This window comes from Talpa occidentalis, unplaced genomic scaffold (assembly GCF_014898055.3).
Source record: "Talpa occidentalis isolate TD23 unplaced genomic scaffold, MPIMG_talOcc4v2.1 talOcc4.12, whole genome shotgun sequence".
Lineage (NCBI taxonomy): Eukaryota > Metazoa > Chordata > Mammalia > Eulipotyphla > Talpidae > Talpa > Talpa occidentalis.
The window spans coordinates 61,599,422-61,619,125 of NW_023601212.1; the positions used below are offsets into that span (position 1 = coordinate 61,599,422).

Consider the following 19,704-nt stretch of genomic DNA (forward strand, 5'->3'; position numbering starts at 1 on the left):
TGAAATAGTTTCCACAAAGAAAATACTGCATTCAAAAATGGAGATGGGAAGCATCCTAGTTATGCATTCTGAGAACAACAGGATTTAATCTGACCATTACGCATGTGAGAGAACCTGGCAGGAAGGTCAGATCCTACCCACATCCAACAGAATTGCACTTAGTGAACCCCTAAGTGCAGAGGCCAGATGCTGCTGTGGAGGAGTGATCACGAGTCTCTCTCATTCAGAAGGGTTTTGGCTACTAGCAACATGTGCCGCTGAGCAGCGCCCAGGTCAGTGCACTTACCCCATCTATTGAGTGACAGAACTAGATTTTCATCTGAGATGGAAAAAGAGTACGCATGGCTTATGAGCTCACTGTATCAGTAAGGGAGAGCATTCTTCTGTGTCTCCCCCGGCAACATACGAACCTGTTGTTTCTTCTTTTAATATCCCAGCTATCTCCCTACTTTCTTTTAAGTCCTCATAAGACACATTCCTTGCTCCACTCCTAATAGAACAACAATTAGGCAAGAATGGATAACCCCTGGGATGGTATCCAGCAGCACAAAGATGAAGCTGAAGCAACCCTGCACCTCAAAGACCAACAGTGATTGTATTAGAAAGGATGCTGAGGAGAGTGACTCACTGGTGTGATGGAGGTGGAGGGACAGAGTCCAGAGACGGTTCCGGGGAGGAGAGGATGGAAATGGCAAGGCTGCTTACACAGTCAAGGGGCCCGAGAAAGGAGATGATTTGGAAGCACACATCCTTGGCTCAGGTAAAACCCAGAGGTGCTAGGGTATTTCTATATAAGCTGGAACCACAGCAAAGAGGAAAACAGAATATCTAGATTACACTCGCCCTCCCCACCCAATGGAATTCTACTCCTCGAGTCTGTACTAGCACAATGAGGTATACTGGCAGCACAAAAACTACCAAGTCTCAGGTGTGGACCCCAGAAGAGGGTTAATAGCAGTGCTATGCACATGTCTGTGACAGCAGCTGACCTTTTCATGGTTCTCCCCTATTGACATAAGTGACAGCTAAACTGACTGGCCTATACATATACACTAGCCAGCAGTAACAAAAATAAAGGCATAGTACCACCTTTTGGAAAAGTAAAAGATAAGTAGCTCAGTAAAAGATAAGTAGTTCATTGAGATTCTAAATACACAGAAATAGAGCAACTATGGACCAGAGACACACCATGGGGTGGGTGGGGAGAGGAGGGATTGGGGTCAAAATAAGGGGTGTGCAATTGTATGGGGAATATAAAAAAAAATCTTAAAAAAAAATACACAGAAAAATGCAACAGGCCACTTGAGACCTCAAAGTAGTATGACCAGTAGTATGACCACAAGAGAATGACAAATCTCCAGAAACCAAATTCAAGGAGATAGATTACACCTGTCTGAATGGATAAAGAATTCAAAAAACCTATCATAAAAATTCAAGAAAAGGGCCTCCCCGGTGGTGCAGCAGTTGAGCACTGGGCTGCAAAGCTGCCTGTGGCCTCTGCAGCACCGGTTCGATCCCCGGCCACCGGCGAGGGTCCCACATGGTGTGCAGACATCTCCTGCCGCCCGCTGCTCCCCTCAGCAGTGTACTTCGTCAGTCTGCCTGCTCTGTGCTCCCCTCTGGCTCTGGTGAATTCTCTCACCCTCCCTGCGCTTCTGACTATACCCAGTGCTTGTATAAATAAATAAATAAATAAATCTTTAAAAAAAAAATTTCAAGAAAAAAGTCACACCACAAGATTCAGAAAAGCAATGACCTCAGAAATAAATTAAACAAGGTAAAAAATACAACTTTTCAATAAGAAACTAAGATTCAAAGTGTGAAGCACTCATTATGTGAGATCAAATGCTATAGAAAGCCGTGGAAACAGACCTAGTAGAACCAATCAGTGAACTCAAAAATAGAAAACCAGAAATGGGGCCTCCCTGGTGGCACAAGGGGTTAAGCACAGCACTGTAGAAGCTATCTGCAGCCTCTGCAGCACAAGTTCAATCCCCAGCTGGCCAGGGAGGTACTCACATGGCGCAGATCTCTCCTGACACTCCTGCTGCTCCTCTCAGCAGTGTGTTTCAGTCAGTCTGCTTGTTCTGCTCCCCACTCTGTCTCTGGGGAACCCTCTCACCTCCCGCACCTCTGGCCTGTACCCCAGCTCTTGTATGCATAAATAAATAAATCTTTAAAAGAAAAAGAAAACCAGAAATGATCCAGATGGAGGAATAAATAACATTTTTTTTTTTTTTTAATGAAGAGACACCCAACTCCATTAGGAAAGATACCATAGGAATATACCTGTATCTCAGAAGGTAGAAAGAAGGAAACAACTATTTCAAAGAAACAAGCCTCTGTACATTTACGAAGATTGAAATCTTTCTGGACTACAATGCATGAAACAGAGAAACACCAAAAGAACAAGAGGGGAAGGCCACAAAACTGTGGAGAACAAATAACATACTACTGAACAATTATTGAGTCAGTGAAGAAATCAAGGTGAAATAACATAAGCTTATCCCATAATGAACTACAAAAAGGAAAGACAAAACCAAAAGTTGGTACAAGGAAATAAAAATTAAAAGCATAAATGAGATCAAGGAGACAATTCAAAAATAATACCAAGAACCAGTTCTTTGAAAAGATTAACAAAATAGATGAACCTTTAATCAGATTCACAAAGGAAACAAATCAGGGAGAAAAAGGAGCAGTTATGGTATTACGGAAATACAAAAGTGTTATGAACACTTACATGGCAACAAGTTGCAATAAATAGACAAATTCTTAGAAACATAGAGCATTTGAGAATAAATCAGGAAGACATAGACAATGTGATCCGTCCTATCACAAATAAGGAAATTGAAACAGTAATCAAGGTTCCCAGACACCAAAAGCTTAGAACCAGATTACTTCATTAGTGAACCCTAGCAAACTTTCAAAGAATACTGTAGTTCTTAAATTCTTCCAAAAATCTGAAAAAGAGGGAAAGCTTCCAAACATATCCTATGAAGCCAGTATTTCCCTGGTTCCAAAACCAGACAAGGACCTCAGACAAAAGAAAACTATAGACCAACATTTGATTTAAAAAAATCTGATGAACATAGATACAAAAATTTTTTACAAAATACTAGCAAACAAAACTCATCAAAAATATCCTATACCGGCCTCCCTGTAGCCTGGGGGTTAAGGCTCAGTGCTACCACCACAAAGGCAGACCTCTCCTGTCTCGCCTGCTGCTCCCTTTAATGGATTTTAATAAATCCAGCTGCTCAGTTCCCTACTCTGTCTCTGATAAATCCTCTCACCCCCTGTACCTCTGGCATATACATCCCAGTTCTCTACACCAAAATAAAAAAAAAAATCTTTAAAAAAAATAAGTGTCATATACCTGATCAAGTGGGATTTATTCCAGGGGTGGCTCAACACACAAATTGGTAAACATGATGTACCACATCAAAAAAAGGACAGAAATATCGCAATAGATGTAGAAGCAGCAGCGGTCAGAATTCAACCTCCTTCCACCCTTGGAGCAGCGGTCGAGACAGGAGAGGTCTGCTGTGCCATGTGGGTAGCTCCCTGGCTGGGGATTGAACTCAGGTCACAGAAACCATAAAATACATAGAAGGAAAATAGGCAATTCATTATTTGATACCCATCTTAGAGATGTCTTTGGAGACTACTCCAATGCTAAAAAAGCAAATAGGACTATTTCGAAATAAAAACTTTTTTTTTTAAGATTTATTTATGCATATAAGAGCTGGGGTTCAGGCCGAGATAAGGGGTGGGGGGGGGTGGTGAGAGGATCCACCAGAGACAGAGTGGGGAACAACAGGCAGACTGACTGAAATACACTGCTGAGGGGAGCAGTGGGTGAGAAGTCACGAGAGGGCTGCTGTGCCATGTGGGTTTCTCCCTGGCCAACTGGGCATTAAACTCGTGCTGCAGAGGCTACGAATTGCTTCATAGTGCGGTGCTTAACCCTTGCACCACCAGGGAGGCCCAATAAAAACTTTCTGCACAAAAAAAAAAAAACCCTGAACAAAATGAAAATATATCCTACTTAATGAGAGGAGGTATTTATACATCATACATTCAACGAGGGGTTAAGTGCCCAATATATGAATGTAAAGAATTCATAAAACTCAACTAAAAAAACAATCATTTAAAAATGAACAGAGAATCTGAATAGACACTTTTCAAAAAAAATTTAGATGGCCAACAGGTATGAGAAAAGATGTTCATCATTTCCACAAAGAGAAATACATATCAAAGTGACAGTAAGATAGGAGTATGTGTCACACTTGTGAGAATGGTTAATATTCAAAAAGTGAGAACCATCAAGTGTTGGAGCGATGGGAACCCTTGCACACTGTTGGCGGGAATGTAAAATCTGCACAGCCATTATGGAAAGCAGTATGAAAATTCCTCAAATCATTAAAAATAGAAATTCCATATGATCTTTATCACACTTCTGTGTATTTACCCAAAAAATACAAAAAACACTATTATGTATAATAGCCAAGAACTGGAAACAACCTAAGTATCCATCAATAGATGATTATAGAACATATGGTGATGATTATAGAACATATATATACACACACACAAGGAAAGCTATTTTTAAAAACTGCTTCCATTTTTAGCAAAGTGGAGGGACCTAGAGTTTTATGCATAATGAAATAAGTATGATGGAGAAAGACAAACACCACGTAATTTCATTCATGTGATATATAGAGAAGCCAAACTAATGAAATAAATTAAAAGACCTAATTAGTGTTTACCAGAAAGGAAAGGGACTGGGCAAATTTGATAAAAGGGGCCAAATACATGCTAAAGTATAGAATTAAACTTTTAGTGAACTTGTATAGTCTAAACACATGTTGATTTTTAACTGCACATTATATCTATAACATTTGTTATCATGCAATCTTATTTCAATTAAAATACATTGTGGCAGAGAATAAGCATATGAAAAAAAATATTATAAGACCAATGGGGAAATTTTAAGAGTTGAGGCAGGAAAAATGGTTTCCTACAAGGAATTTTACACTCCGCCAGTTATCACTTATGCATGAAAACACACACAAACACACACCCAATTAGAAATAGGGTGCAGAAAGATATCCCTGATGACTTTCTTGAAATAAATTTACTAGAAAACTTACATATTTCAGGCAACTAACAAATCAAAATTGAGAGTTAAAAAAAATTAGATCATTTCATTCTTCTACTTAAAACCAACCCATTAATTGATTCTCACTGTATTTACAGTAAAAAATAAACTTCTTATCTTTGGTTCTGCCTGCTGCTGCCAGGGTGGCAAACTGCATTAGAGTCTCCACAGTCACGACACTGTCTAAATAATTCAAAAAGAATTTAATAAAGAGATTATTAATAAAGGTGTGGTCTAGGATTGAAAGAAACTGCAAGGAATGTGTACCATTTAGGCTTGAAGGGATGAGGGAAGGGAAAAGTTACCCAGACCTTGAAGGAGAATGTCATGTGGAGAGGGTTATCTTTGACTTCTGGTCAAAGGATGCAGTCAGCCAAGAAGAAAAAGAATTCCAAGATGGTGGCAGAGCTTTTAACCTGGTGCGTCTCAGGGTGCCTGATGTAGCTGTGCTTGTCACATGCCCATGACACTGATCCTGCTCACTGGCACTCTCTCAGAACATTTCCAGTTCTCAGCATCTAGCTTCAAAAGATGACAAATTGGGGAAGGAGCTCAATGGACTAAGATTGAGGTCTGTGGGTACATAGGTGATGGGTATGGTGTGACAACACCTGAACGGGGAGCTCCTACACCTCTAAAACACAATCGGGGGTCTCCCTGGTGGCACACGGGGTTAGCACACAACCTATGAAGCTATCCGCAGCCACTGCAGCATAAGTTCGATCCCCAGCCAGGGGCGTCCCTACCCACATGGCATAGCAGACCTCTCCTGACTCACCCGCTGCTCCCCTCAGCAGTGTATTTAGGTCAGTCGCCTACTCTGTTCCCCTCTCTGTCTCGGGTGAATCCTCTCACCCCCCAACTTGGCCTGTACCCCAGTTTTTGTATGCATGGATAAATAAATCTTTAAAAAATGATAATTAAAATCAAAGATCCTGAAATGATTTTTCTCCTTGTCATCCAGATATGTGTTCAGTTATTCAGTGACAAATATTACTCAAACACCCCCTCTTTGCCAGGCATGTACTCTCTTTCCCTACTCACCTTTCTCACTCAAGGATGTAGTGGTGATGATCATAAACCATGTTAAGGTGCACTCCTCTGAAATCTACCTTTTGTAACCAGTCATTTACGCTGTGTTACTGGTAAATTTGTCCTCTTATTATCCTGCCCACTGTGGTGTGATTTACAAACTTAATAAAACGTATATTTGAATAAAACCCAGTTGTTGGCTGAAAGCATTCAAAATCACTAACTTGAGCAAGGTGATATTCAAGATAGTTTTAAATATACAGGAGGCTAGGGACCCTCAGGGACTCAAGGCAGCACAATTTACCAAAGAAAAGTATGTCAGTAACTTCTAAAACTGCAGTTGTACTCACATCAAGCCACAGCAGATATCAGCCATGCTTGCGGTCAAGGTGCCCTGAGGGTCTCCCTCGCTCTCTGACTTCCATGATGGTGCCAGAATTATCTGAAATGTCTTACCTCTTAGCTCAGGAGTGTGATCCCAAGCAGAATGCCACAAAAGCCTCTAGAACTCTGGCTGGGTTTAGCTGGGGGAGCAGCAGGGAGAGCTGTCAGGCCTAAGAAACTGAAGCCCAGGATAGAAGAAACGGAAGGACAGAGGTGCGAGGAGAAAAGCTGCCTTCCGCCATCTTATGAGGGAAATAGATGCCCTGTGCTGCCTTTTAAGACCCCAGCTTCATGAAAAGCAGCTGTGGGTGTTAGAAAGCACTGCGGTCTGCGGCAAGGGCCCCGGGCCCTCCTGTGGGAATAACTCGAGTTATCTGGACACACTCACTCAACTCACTTCATTTGCTTAACTCGCTTACCTGAATCTCGTGGCCTCTCTTTAACTGCACAGAACCACCTTAGCCCACAAAGATCCTTGCTGCTATTCACTCCAGTCAAGTTTATGAAAGTTCATGCAATTAGAATGGATAATTTTATATGATTTCAGAAAAACTAAATACGAGGCAATTTACAGCATTACTGAATTAGTGAGTAATAAACATCTACTTTCTCTAAATCTGCCCTGGAAATAAATTCTACTTGTCTGATGGGTGTTTATTTTTTCACAAAGCCAAGTCAAATTAATTGGTAACAGAAAAATTCCATGTGTAAAGGAATCAAACCGAGAGATAAATACAACAAGGAAAACCAATAATGTGATTTAAAACCCATCAAGTCATTTTACCTCCACGACTCCCTGCTCCACTATCTCCTTCCTGCTCACAGGCTCTGACCTAACACGGGGGGTGGGGGAACCAGCAACTCTTCCACACATTTCAAGCATGGAAGTTTAGTGTGTGCCCTGTCATCATCTCGCTCTCCCTTTCTTCCTGTTCCTTCCCTTTCCATCATCTTCAGAGTCACCATGATCATCACTAATATTTTGAAATACTGAAATAGGGCCAGGCGCAGTCTATATGCATTGTTGCATTATCTCAACACCAGTTACTTGGTCACATGCTATTGCTGAGGACATCAATTAAACCAACAGCATGAACCTTCAATCGCCGGCAGGTACTAAACCCAACGTGTTAACCTGTGAAGCTCATTTCTCATCGTGCTTTTTTTAAGTCAAGGGGCACCTTCAGTGTTGTAAAGGCAGATTTTGAAGTTTTACATCCCTCTATTTCAAGCAAATTTCAGCAAACAATAACAAAGACTATTTTCATTTCTTATACTGAAATGCAAATTCTTCTAACTTACTGTAGGGTAAGTGAAAAATTCTCAGGCTTTCCTGCCCTCCCTTCATTAGCATTAATTATGGATCCCTGCGGCCCTACATGCATGCCTGATGGCGGGCACCTGGAGTAGGGTGTGGGCATGCATAGGGGGTACACCTGGGCTAAGACTGGGCTTATAAGGGCGGTGTCACAGGGAACCAACAGAAGAGAGTAGCAGAAAGAGAAGAAGAATGAGAAGAGCAGAACAAGAGCAGCAGAACAAGAGCAGACCAGCAGAGCAGCAAAGGAGACTCAGAGGCCATGAGAGACCATTAGAGAGCCCAGAAAGAGTGAAAATTCGCCACCAGAGAGCCCAGAGTGAAAATTTGGAGGCCTGCTAGCCTCCTGGCCCCCTGGCACCCCTGCCTGCCATGTACCTGGTAAAAAGCTCAATAAAAGCCTGAAAAGCCACTGAGGGCTCCAGGACTTTCCTTTACCCACCTGCCTGGATCATAGAGAACCTGCTCTGCGCCTTGCTGGTGCTACACTTACTCAAAGTAGTGTCAGAATTTTCCCCGACTTTCCTAAAAAGTACATGTCTTTCCCCAAAACTTGATATTGTCCTGCTTTCCCAAAACATGAAAGTCTTAGAATTTCCTAAAGTCAAGAAGGTAAAAGGTGCCTGTTATTGTGTTAATGAAGGTGACTTTTGGAAAACTCACACGTATGAGGGCTGGTTGCCAGGAATACCAATCCTGTGATTAGATGGTTGGAAATTCCAGTCCCACTGCTGACCCCTTGGGAGGGGTGAGGAGCTGGAGGTTGAATTATCAATGGTCAATACCTAAATAATGAAGACTCTATAGAAATCCAAGAGGAAGAGGCTCTAGCAGACTTCTGTTTTTTGTTTTTAAAGATTTATTTATCTATGTCCATAAGAGCTGGGGTGTAGGCCAGAGGTGCAGGGAGGTAGTAAGAGAATTCAACAGAGTGGGGAGCAGAACAGGCAGACTGACTGAAATACAGTGCTGAGGGGAGCAGCGGGCGAGACAGGAGAGATCTGCTGTACCATGTGCATAGCTCTCTGGTGGGGGATCGAACTCCTGCTGCAATCACTTGCGCCATCAAGGAGGCCCTAGAAGATTTCTGAATTGATGAACACATGGAGATTTGGGGAGAATGGTGGACCTGGAGAGGTCACGGAAGTTTTGAACCTTTTCCCCACACCTTGCCCTGTAAACATATCTTCCTGTTAAATCCTTTGCTGAGTTACATCCATTATAATAAATCAGTGATCTAGTGAGTAAACTACTGTCCTAGTGAGTTCTGTGAGTTGCTTTAGCAAATTGATCAAACCCTGAGGAGATGAGGAGGAGGAGATGGTGGAAACCTCTGAGTAATAGCCAGTTGGTCAGAAGCGCAGGGAACAGCATGGGCTTGCAGCTGACCTCTGAATCGGAGGGCAGTCGTGGGAGACTTAGGTCTTAACCTATGGAATATGATGCTATTTCTGGGTAGAAAGTATCTGAACTGAGTTGAATTCTCACACGGTGTTGTGATCCAAGACTTGCTGGTTGGTGCGGAGAAGCCAACACACACTCACATTGAAATGGGTCTGGGAAACTTTCACATGGTCTGATTCCCACTTAATGGCTTTCACACTTTCTTTTTTTCACAGCTCTCTACAGCCAGCTCTGGGCTTAGCCAAGTTGGCTTGGAATTATATGTGTCTAAAGTTGCTTAGAGAAATATCAGTGCCAGGAACAGAATCCAAGCAACTTGAACCTCATTATTTATTTTCAAGTCCATATTCCTTTTATTTAAAAATTCCTTTTCTCCTCCTTTTACTCCATTTCCAAACTAAATCAGCTTTCAAGACAGGGCACATTTTAGATCCAGAAAGTCTTGTTTATCTTAGAAATTTGGCCCTCAGGTTTTGAATTTTGAACAGCGTGCTCTACTTAAAGGGGAAGGGCAAAGTGGGGGTGGGAGAAAATAGCTTTCCCAGAAGCATGCAACTAAAATTTTTACCAATCTTAATATTTGAAATGATTTGTTTTTTCCTTATTTTATTACAAGAAATCTGGTTAAAGGTCATTATTGTAGCATGACTTTCAAAAGCAGCCCAGTCCTGTTTTTCTGACAGGTAGTCTCTTGCTAAAAGCCTTCATCCTCTAGTTCTCCACATCTCCTGTCTTTGTTATCAGTAATTTGTTATTTCTTAAAAGATATTGGGGTCCTTCCTCGTGGTGCAAGGGATTAAAAACAGCTCTGTGAAGCTATCCACAGCCATTGCAACTCAAGTTTAATCCCCGGCTGGCCAGGGAGATACATACATGCGCGGCAGACCTCTCCTGTCTCACCCACTGCTCCCCTCAGCAGTGTATTTCAGTGGATCTGCCTGTTCTTCTGCCCACTCTGTCTCTGGTGAATCCTCTCACCCTTCCCACCTCTGGCCTGTACCCCAGCTTTTGTATGCATAAATAAATAAAATAAATTTTTAAAGATTTATTTATTTACACAAGAACCAGGGTACAGGCCAGATGTGTGGGAGGGTGAGAGACAGAGCAGGGAACAGAACAGGCAAAATGACGAAATACACTGCTGAGGGGAGCAGCGGGCGAGACAGGAGAGGTCTGCTGCACCATGGGGGTTTCTCCCTGGCTGGCCACACTGCAGAACCTGTGAACAGCCTCACAATGCAGCGCTCAACCGCCTCCACCACTAGGGAGACCCAATAAATTTTTTTTTTTTAAAGAAATAGGGGTGATATTCTTGTACTGCATTGATTGACAGTGCAGATCAAATATATAAAGGGACTTTATAGATGATTTCCTTTTGGTATTCCCCTTGTGATTGTACTTGATATTACCAAGTAAATATTGGATCATTCTATTTGGCAGTGGATCCCAGTTGTAAAGTTGCTCCAGATGTGAGTGAAATCATCAGAAGGAGGACTTAACAACAAAAGCACTCATGTGAACAAAACTTTCCTACTCCCCCATAACTATTTTGCTTAATATAAATTTGTATTTGAAGTAGGACTTAAATAGGCCTAACTAAGTACAAGTTAGGTTCTCCTTTCTCATTAAACTCAACTATTAAAGCACAGTCAATTAAAGCACCATTACTATTTAACCATGATTTCTCCCATTCCATAAAGATTTTAAAAAATTTCTTCCACTTAGAGTTTGGATGTTAACTGCCTAAACAAAATCTCTGTCATAATCCACTTCCTTTCCAGCAACTATATTCTGCATTTAGTCACCTTGATATTAACTTGAATTCTCTTTCTAAAGAGTTCATAGAATTACATCCTAATATTTTTGGGCCTCCCCTGGTGGCGCAGTGGTTGAGCGCTGGGTTGCGAGGCTGCCCACAGCCTCTGCAGCACCAGTTCAATCCCCCGCCACCGGTGAGGGTCCCACAAAAAAAAAAAAAAAAAAAGAATTACATCCTAATATTCTTAAAGCATAGATCTAGATGTCTTCTTAAGACTTTTCTCTGTGAAATATCCTTTTTCAGTTCAGAAAATTAAAAAAATCTAAAGAATATATTGCCTTGTAATAGTCTCATTTCTATCAAGAAAAAACTGCTAAGGAGCCATAGCTTTTATTTATTTTTTAAAGATTTATTTATTTATTTATTTATTTATTTATTTATTTATACAAGCACTGGGTACAGTCAGAAGCGCGGGAGGGTGAGAGAATTCATCAGAGCCAGAGTGGAGAGCAGAGCAGGCAGACTGACAAAGTACACTGCTGAGGGGAGCAGCAGGTGGCAGGAGAGGTCTGCGCGCCATGTGGGACCCTCGCCAGGCTGCCAGAGATGGAACCGGTGCTACAGAGGCTGCGGGCAGCTTCGCAACCCAGCACTCAACCGCTGCACCACCAGGAGGTCCAGGAGCCATAGCTTTTAGAAGTATGCCAGTTTCGGGCCTCCCTAGTGGCACAGGGAGTTAAGATGTAACCTGTGAAGCTATCCACAGCCACTGCAGCATGAGTTCCATCTCCAGCCAGAGAGCTACCCATATGGCGCAGCAGACCTCTCCTGTCTCGCCCGCTGCTCCCCTCAGCAGTGTATTTCTGTTGTCTGACTGTTCTGCTCCCTGCCCTGTCTCTCTGAATCCTCTCACCCTCCCACGCCTCTGGCCTATACCCCGGCTCTTGTATAAAAATAAATTAAATCTTTAAAAAAAAAAAAAGTTTTATTTATTTATTTTATACAAGAGCCAGGGCACAGGCCAGAGGCGCAGAAGGGTGAGAGGATTCACCAGAGACAGAGCTGGGAGCAGAACAGGTAGACTGATGAAATACACTGCTGAGGGGAGCAGCAGGCACGACAGGAGAGGTCTGCTGTGCCATGCAGGACCCTCTCCAGCCAGCCAGGATCGAACCGGTGCTGCAGAGGCTGCAGACAGCTTCACAGCATGGTGCTCAACACCTGTGCCACCAGGGGAGTACCCAGCTTTTTTTTTTCAATTATTTACTACTAGTTGATCAATTTCAGAAAAAAAAATTATGAATAAACCAATGTATCCTATGCATTATTATTTAAAAAAAAGTTGCCTAGTCCAGTGAAATGACATTGTAAACAGTATCTTGCTGTGTTTAAAAAAGTGGAACAGAGTTCCACTGTTAAAAGCAAAAGTGCAATTGGCTATATTCCCCCAAGCAGGGCAGTTGAGTAGTCTCTTTATAAGGATGGTGCAGCCAAATGATCCATTTAGTGCTCAAAAGATCATCGCTTACCCGAATTATGTGTTTTCATTCCAGTTCACAAGACGAGAAGTGTTGGAAACAAATGCTGTCATGATTTGGGGCTGCAGAGCCCCTGCATATCACAGCTCATGGCAGAGAGCTAAAAGAGAAAAGATGAAGGCTTTGAGTAAGTCGACAACCACTGAGGCTGACTGTCCTATCTGTGAAAATGGTGAAGATACATATATGTATACATCTGCCCTCAAAGACATCATGGCCTCATAGTTAATGTACTTGGTATTTGCCAGGTGCTGCCTCAACAGAAGCTTGGCTTTCCCACCAGGACAGGCATCCACTTCTGCATTCCCACCTACAGCAGTTCAGACCCCCTGCATTTAAATCACCCTGTCCGGTGACTTTGGACAAAGCCTCTCTTTTGTCACCTGCAAAATAGCATGATAATAATAGCATGTACTTTATAAGTGTGTTGTGTAGATTAGTGAGGTTATCCTGGTAAAATGTTTAGCAGGCCTCTGGCATACAACATGCTTAATAAATGTCAACTATGATTGTTAATACTTGGACTTCTGCTCTTTGGCTCTTTCTCGTTAGCATATAAACACATTTTTTTCCATCTTAAAAAATGTAATAGATCTTAGATATTACCTTTTATTTGTTTTTCCCATTCAATTTCTCCTTTCTGCTCATATCCTCCCCTTTGCCCTGGGTGACATACACATAGCCTCGATCAACACAGTCCAAGGTCAAGGGAGGGGTAAGGCAAGCACATGGTCTAGCATAAAGTTAGGAGTCAGAGGGTCATCTGTCTGAATTCTGGCTTCTCAACTTTCTAAATGTGTAAACTTACGCAAATTTTGTCACCTCTGAACCTCAGAATCCTCATCAATAAGTTGGGGATGTGGGCCTTCCTGGTAGCACAAGGGGTTAAGTCGCAGCACTATGAAGCTGTTGCCAGCCACTACGGCATGAGTTTGATCCCTGGACAGGGAGGTGACCCACATGGCTCAGCAGACCTCTCCTGTCTAACCTGCTGCTACCCTCAGCAGTGTATTTCATTCAATCTGCCTGTTCTGTTCCCCACTCTGTTTCTGGTGAATCCTCTCAACCCTCACACCTTTGGCCTGTAGCCCCATTCTTGAATGCATAAATAAATAAATCTTTTTTTTTTTTAAAAGATTTATTTATTTATTTTATTTATTTATACAGCACTGGGTACAGTCAGAAGCGCGGGAGGGTGAGAGAATTCACCAGAGCCAGAGCGGGGAGCAGAGCAGGCAGAAGGGCCGAAGTACACTGCTGAGGGGAGCAGCGGGCGGCAGGAGAGGTCTGCGCGCCATGCGGGACCCTCCTCCGGTGGCCGGGGAGCAGCCGGGAATCGAACCGGCGCTGCAGAGGCTGCAGGCAGCTTCGCAACCCAGCGCTCAACCGCTGCGCCACCGGGGAGGCCCTAAATCTTAAAAAAATAATTTGGGGGGGCCTCCCCGGTGGCGCAAGGGGTTAAGACGCAACCTATGAAGCTATGAAGCTATGGGCAGCCACTGTAGCACAAGTTTGATCCCTGGCCAGGGAGATATGCACATGATGCAGCAGACCTCTCTTGACTCGCCCGCTGCTCCCCTCAGCAGTGCATTTCAGTAGATCCATCTGTTTTTGCACCACGGGCCTGCACCCCAGTTCTAAAAAAAAAAAAAAAAACTAAGCAAAAAAAAAAGATATGGAACAGAAAGAGGAAAAGAACCTACCTAGACAGGAGGAACTCTCAGAGGGACACAGGAGACCAGGGAATTCCAGTGTTCTTGCAACAAGAGTGAAACAAGATTCCAGAAAGCATGCAGAGTCAGCAGTACATGTTGCAATGATAGAAAAGGATGTAAACTGTAAAAAAAAAAAAAATCTGAAGTTATATTTAACTTGGGATGTGCTGCATTCTTGGTTTTTATTTGTTTTTAGGAGATTTACCTTTTTGATTCAATCTTGTTGGTGTTAATAGTAAAATCCTTTGAAATTCTCTGATGACAGGGTTGCTACATTTTGTGGAAAGATGCCCAGGTAATTGGAAGCTTGTGAGGGAGTTACTGGACTTGAAATATACTCACAGATAATTTATAACACATGAAATTCCAAGCAGGACATTCAGGAGTTGTTGACCTAAGATGATCTCCTGATTTTCTGATTCTGATGTTTTTCTACTTTGATAGAAGGCAAAAAGACAAGAAGTCTTCAATTTTCCCTCCATAGCTTTAGATATAACCTCCCAGAAATGTGTTTTTTTTTTTTAAAGATTTATTTATTGATTGATTGATACATACATACATACAAGCACTGGGTACAGTCAGAAGCGCGGGAGGGTGAGAGAATTCACCAGAGCCAGAGCGGGGAGCAGAACAAGCAGAAGGACTGAAGTACACTGCTGAGGGGAGCAGCGGGCGGCAGGAGAGGTCTGCGCGCCATGTGGGACCCTCCTCCGGTGGCCGGGGAGCAGCCGGGGATCGAACCGGCGCTGTAGAGGCTGCGGGCAGCTTCGCAACCCAGCGCTCAACCGCTGCGCCACCGGGGAGGCCCTCAGAAATGTGTTTTTAAAGAATAAACTGTGTTCACCCAAAGTCAAATCACCAACTTTAAGTGAATGTGTGTGACTACTTCCTTGGCAAGCGCTCACATAATTTTGCTGGTTGGAGAGCACAACTCCAACTTTAAAAAATAAAACATGATGTTTTCTTGATTAAAAACCCTTTGAGGGCCTCCCTGGTGGCCCAAGGGGTTAAACACTGCACTATGAAGCAATCCGAAGCCTCTGCAGCATGAGTTCGATCCCCAGCCCACCAAGGAGAAACCCACACAGCAAAGCAGACCTCTCCTGTTTTTTCGCCTGCTGCTCCCCTCAGCAGTGTATTTCGTCAGTCTGCCTGTTCTGTTCCCCACTCTGTCTCTGGTGAATCCTCTTACCCCCTGAATCTCTGGCCTGTACTCCAGCTCTTATATGCACAAATAAATAAATCTTTAAAAAAAAAAAAAACCTTTGAGTTATGCTTACTGAAATCTGTTACATGGATTTAACTGATCTTCAGGGAAAACATTTTCTGTTCTCTGTAGAATAAAAGAATTTTCAAACGAAATGAATAGATGGATATGTTCCAGTAATAAAATCTCTCTCTTTAATAATTAGTCATGTCAGACTGAGGTATAATCTATTGGTAAGTTAATGTCAGTCAAATAAGGAAGAATAACCAACCATGCAGGGAACTCAGACCCTGCAAAAAGTTAGGTTCACAACTCTAGTTCTCATGCTTAACAACATGTCTTTCTTTTAGACTCAGAAATTGAATTTCCCTGGAACTAATGTGGGGGAAAAGTTAACCATCTGGTTGGGTGGTTGAAAGGATGAGAGACTGCATGTAAACACCTAGTGTACAATCTGAGCACAATAAATGGTGGCTATTGGATCAGGCGATGATTCATAATCACTCAGCAGAGTCTTGTACAATGAATCAGAAGCAACTTTCATTCTGTGAGGTCTCTTTGCTCTGCTCTAGCAGAGGACAGAGGATTAAAGACACAGTCCTAGTGCTCTAAGAGCTTTCATGCTCATTTTGTCACCTGATCTTCACAGGAACTACTTTTTTTGGTAAATATTTAAATTATAGGCTTATTTTTTAAATAATATTTGCCTTTTTACAATGTTCACATTGTTGTACAACCATACCTTGACCTAATTTCAGAACATTTTTCAGCACCCCAAAAGGAACATCCCCAACCATGAGCGGTCACTTACCATTCTCTCCTGCTACCAGCCTTAGCAAAAACTAGTGTGTTCACTAACTCTATGGACTTGCCTGTTCTGGACATTCACGTAAATTGAACCATATGACATGGGCCTTTTGTGTCTAGCTTCTTTCAAGTCTTCAAGTTTCCTTTCCTTGTTACAACCATTGAACAATATGCCACAGTTTTCACAGGAACTTTCTAAATCTTCAAATTTCAAAAGAAAAAATCTAAAATTTCTCAATTTTTAAACCTGGAGAAAAAGAGGCATAGCCAGCTGACCAAGGAGTGAACAAACTGCAGAGATATCTAGGTCCCTTCACCTTTCCCTAATATACTGACTCCTAAGAAAGCAAAAGCATAAGGAATAAGTAAAAAGTAAGAATTAAAAGAAATGGAAGAAAATCCTAAGATGAGTTATTCAATAATTGCTTAAAACAAGCTCATGTTGCAGCAGCATGGATGGAGCTGGAAGGGATCATGCTCAGCGAAATAAGCCAGAAAGAAAAAGAAAAATACCGGATGGTCTCACTCATAGCAGGAATCTAGAAAACTTAAATAAGGGACCAGGAAAATGAATAACTATAAGAAAGAAAATATCAAAATCAACAAAAAACTATGAACCAGAGACACTCTATGAGGGGTGGGGGGCAGGGAAAGGAGGGATTGGGGTCAAAATAAGGGGGTTGTAATTGTATGGGGAATATAAAAATAAAATTTAAATTAAAAAAACAAGCTCAGGTTGATGGTTAGTCTCCCACCCTTAGACAAAAAAGCAGGACCGTTTTAATAACCTTTTTTCGCTTTGTATGGAAAATATTTTGCTTTTCTGTGGATTCTTCATAGATGTCATTCTAAAAGTAAAGTTTGTACTAATTATTTGCCAGGAAAAAACAGTATGAACTTAATATAGATCAGGGCTTCAGTTTTTATATCATTTTGGTGGAACATGACATGGGGCTCTCTGATCTTCTGAAAGCCCCTCTGCTCAGTACTGACCTTTGAATTAACATAGGGCGGTGGGGGTGGGGGGCAGACAAAACTAGCAGGCAAATTACAGATCTGAGACATACAATAGGGGAGGCGGAGGGAGGGCCTCAAAATAGGGAAGGGAGTATGATGATCACGGATGAGGTGGTGATGGGAGATTTATGGGGATTACACCTGAGAGAAGAAATCAAATATCATACAAAAATGAACAACAACGTAAGAAAAAAAAATTTTAAAGTCTTGACTTGATATTGTGCCCCACCAGTAAATTACAAACGGTTAGTGTCTGAGAAGCTATTGCAAACATGAAAACATTTCGCAGATCCCCGCGCGAACAGCAGTAGACTTGTAACCTGTAATGCTTGAGAAAATGCACTTTTACACATGGCGTCCAGGGTCCTCAGGTCGAGCTCCTACGCAGCCAGGCCGATTGTTCCCCTCTACTTCTCCCACTGTCCCCCAACATCGCCTTTGGTATGTTTAAACGTCGCTGGTGGCTCTGTTCTCATTCCTTAGTTCTCTCTCTCTGCATTTATTCTGTATCTATCCATGCATCCATTGAATGATTTTGGAAAACTTTCTATATTTTCCTGACATTGGAGAGCAAAGCAGACACAGCCCTACTTTCATGGAGGGTGGGGTACAGCATCTCATGGAAAAATGGCAGAAGAAAATCAGTAGCCAACCAGTTTGAACCAGGGCTAAAAAGGAACAAAAATAAACGCCAGCTGAATGGAACTGAAAACCCGGTGATCATGACACCACCTCCCTAGCGCCCCCTGCTGCCAGCATCCTGCCGGGTGTCGGCGGCTCCAACAAGAAGTTGAACTGCCTTTGGCAGCCTGGCTGTCTCCCTGGCGGCCGCGAACGTCCGATCTGGAGATTCCCTGGATCCAGGCCCCAGACAGGACATGGAGGTTGGAGCACAGCCGAGAAGCGAATCTGAAATTACCCCTTAAAGGGCAAGGGGTCTTCAAGTTGGAGGATTCTAGGAGGGGCGTGGGGAGTGGTGCTGGCCCTGGGAGGACCCCCGAGAGGCAGGAGGGTGCAAAAGGAGGCTGGAAGAGGCCCGATGTCTGCTGCTGCTCCCAGGGCTGGGAGTTTCCTGTGTCTCCCAGTGAGCCGTTTTCTTTGCTTCTTGGAGAGTAATTCTATTTCATGAGCGCTTGCCATTTCATAAAATCAGCTGTAAAAACTCAAGGGTGTGTCTGACTTTTCCTTCACTGAGGGCCTTTATATAAGGGGCTATAGGAAGCTAGCTCGTTCCCCAGAGCCTCAATTCCTGGAAGAAGTGACTGGAGTCTTTCATGTATTTCTTTTTTTTTTTTTAATTTAAAGATTTATTTATTTATGCATGCAAGAACTGGGGTACAGGCCAGAGATGTGGGGGCTGAGAGGAGTCACAAGAGACAGAGCAGGGAGTAGAACAGGCAGACAGACCAGAAACACTGCTCAGGGGAGCAGAGGGCGAGAGAGGAGAGGTCTGCTGGGCCATGTGGGTTAGCTCATAGAGGAGCAGCGACTTAACCCCTTGCACCACCAGGAGGCCCCTTTCATGTATTCTTGGCAACTTCTGGGTGTTTAGGTGGATTTAGCTCATGCCTGGTGATGGAAACCTGGAAAACAGCAGGCTTTTGTTCTGCCCCTGATTGGCTGTGTGACCCGGGGCCAGAACCTCTCCTTCTCTGGGCCTTAGTTTTCTCATCTATAGTGTATGGAAGTAGTGAATACTTTGAGGGAGGGATGCAGAGAGTGGGTGGTAGACAGAGCTCAAACAGTAGAGTATCATAGGGTGGTGATCATGAGGGTGGGGGGCACCAGAAGGCAAAGTGTGGAAGCCCCGTCTGTCCTTATCACCAGGCTCCAGGGGGGGAAAGTGAGGGTGAGCCACAAGGACTGAGGAAAGCTCACCAAACCATAAGCCACAGGTGCTTTTCCTAAGCACACACAACAGCGTTTGCCTGGGGATATTTGGTGGGTCCTCCCCTACCCCTGCTTTTGTTTCATTTGTTTTTTTTTCTTTTTGGACTTACTATGACAAAGCAGGGATTATTGACCAAGGGTCCAGAAAGCCCATGAAGTTGGATGGGAAAAAATGACAACTTCCTTGTCACCATCTTCTAGCTAAAATGTAAGTTTAACCTTTCGTTCCACTATGGATATCGCTCTAAGGACACACCGCTAACTTCAGCTTTGCTTCTCAGCTGTGTTCCAATCTCCAAGTCCTCTCCAGAGAATCCAGCATCCAAAGTTGCATCAGCAGTTTCTGTGACAGTGCCATCCAGTAGAAAACTCAGACACTGTACATGTCATTGCAGGTACATATAATCACACACTCAAAGCTAGTTAAAATCCAGTCCCCTGCTAGACCTTGATTTTAATGTGTTAAGGACAT

General features: G+C 42.9%; 1 protein-coding gene and 1 long non-coding RNA gene across 2 annotated transcripts in view; one reads left to right on the forward strand and one right to left on the reverse strand.

Moving 5' to 3' along the window:
* The window catches only part of VAMP4 (vesicle associated membrane protein 4), a 42,091-nt gene extending 29,309 nt beyond the window's left edge, over positions 1-12,782 (forward strand). Inside the window, exon 8 of the mRNA XM_037506486.2 lies at positions 12,612-12,782. Coding sequence (XP_037362383.1) covers positions 12,612-12,700 — 89 coding nt within the window. The 3' untranslated portion in view covers positions 12,701-12,782. The remainder of the gene's footprint in view (positions 1-12,611) is intronic.
* The window catches only part of LOC119241293 (uncharacterized), a 39,277-nt gene that overhangs the window by 17,357 nt on the left and 2,216 nt on the right, over positions 1-19,704 (reverse strand). The window contains exons 2-3 of the long non-coding RNA XR_008551168.1: positions 14,300-14,432; positions 12,588-12,696 (exon numbers count right to left, since the gene is read on the reverse strand). This is a non-coding gene — a long non-coding RNA (uncharacterized LOC119241293). The remainder of the gene's footprint in view (positions 1-12,587; positions 12,697-14,299; positions 14,433-19,704) is intronic.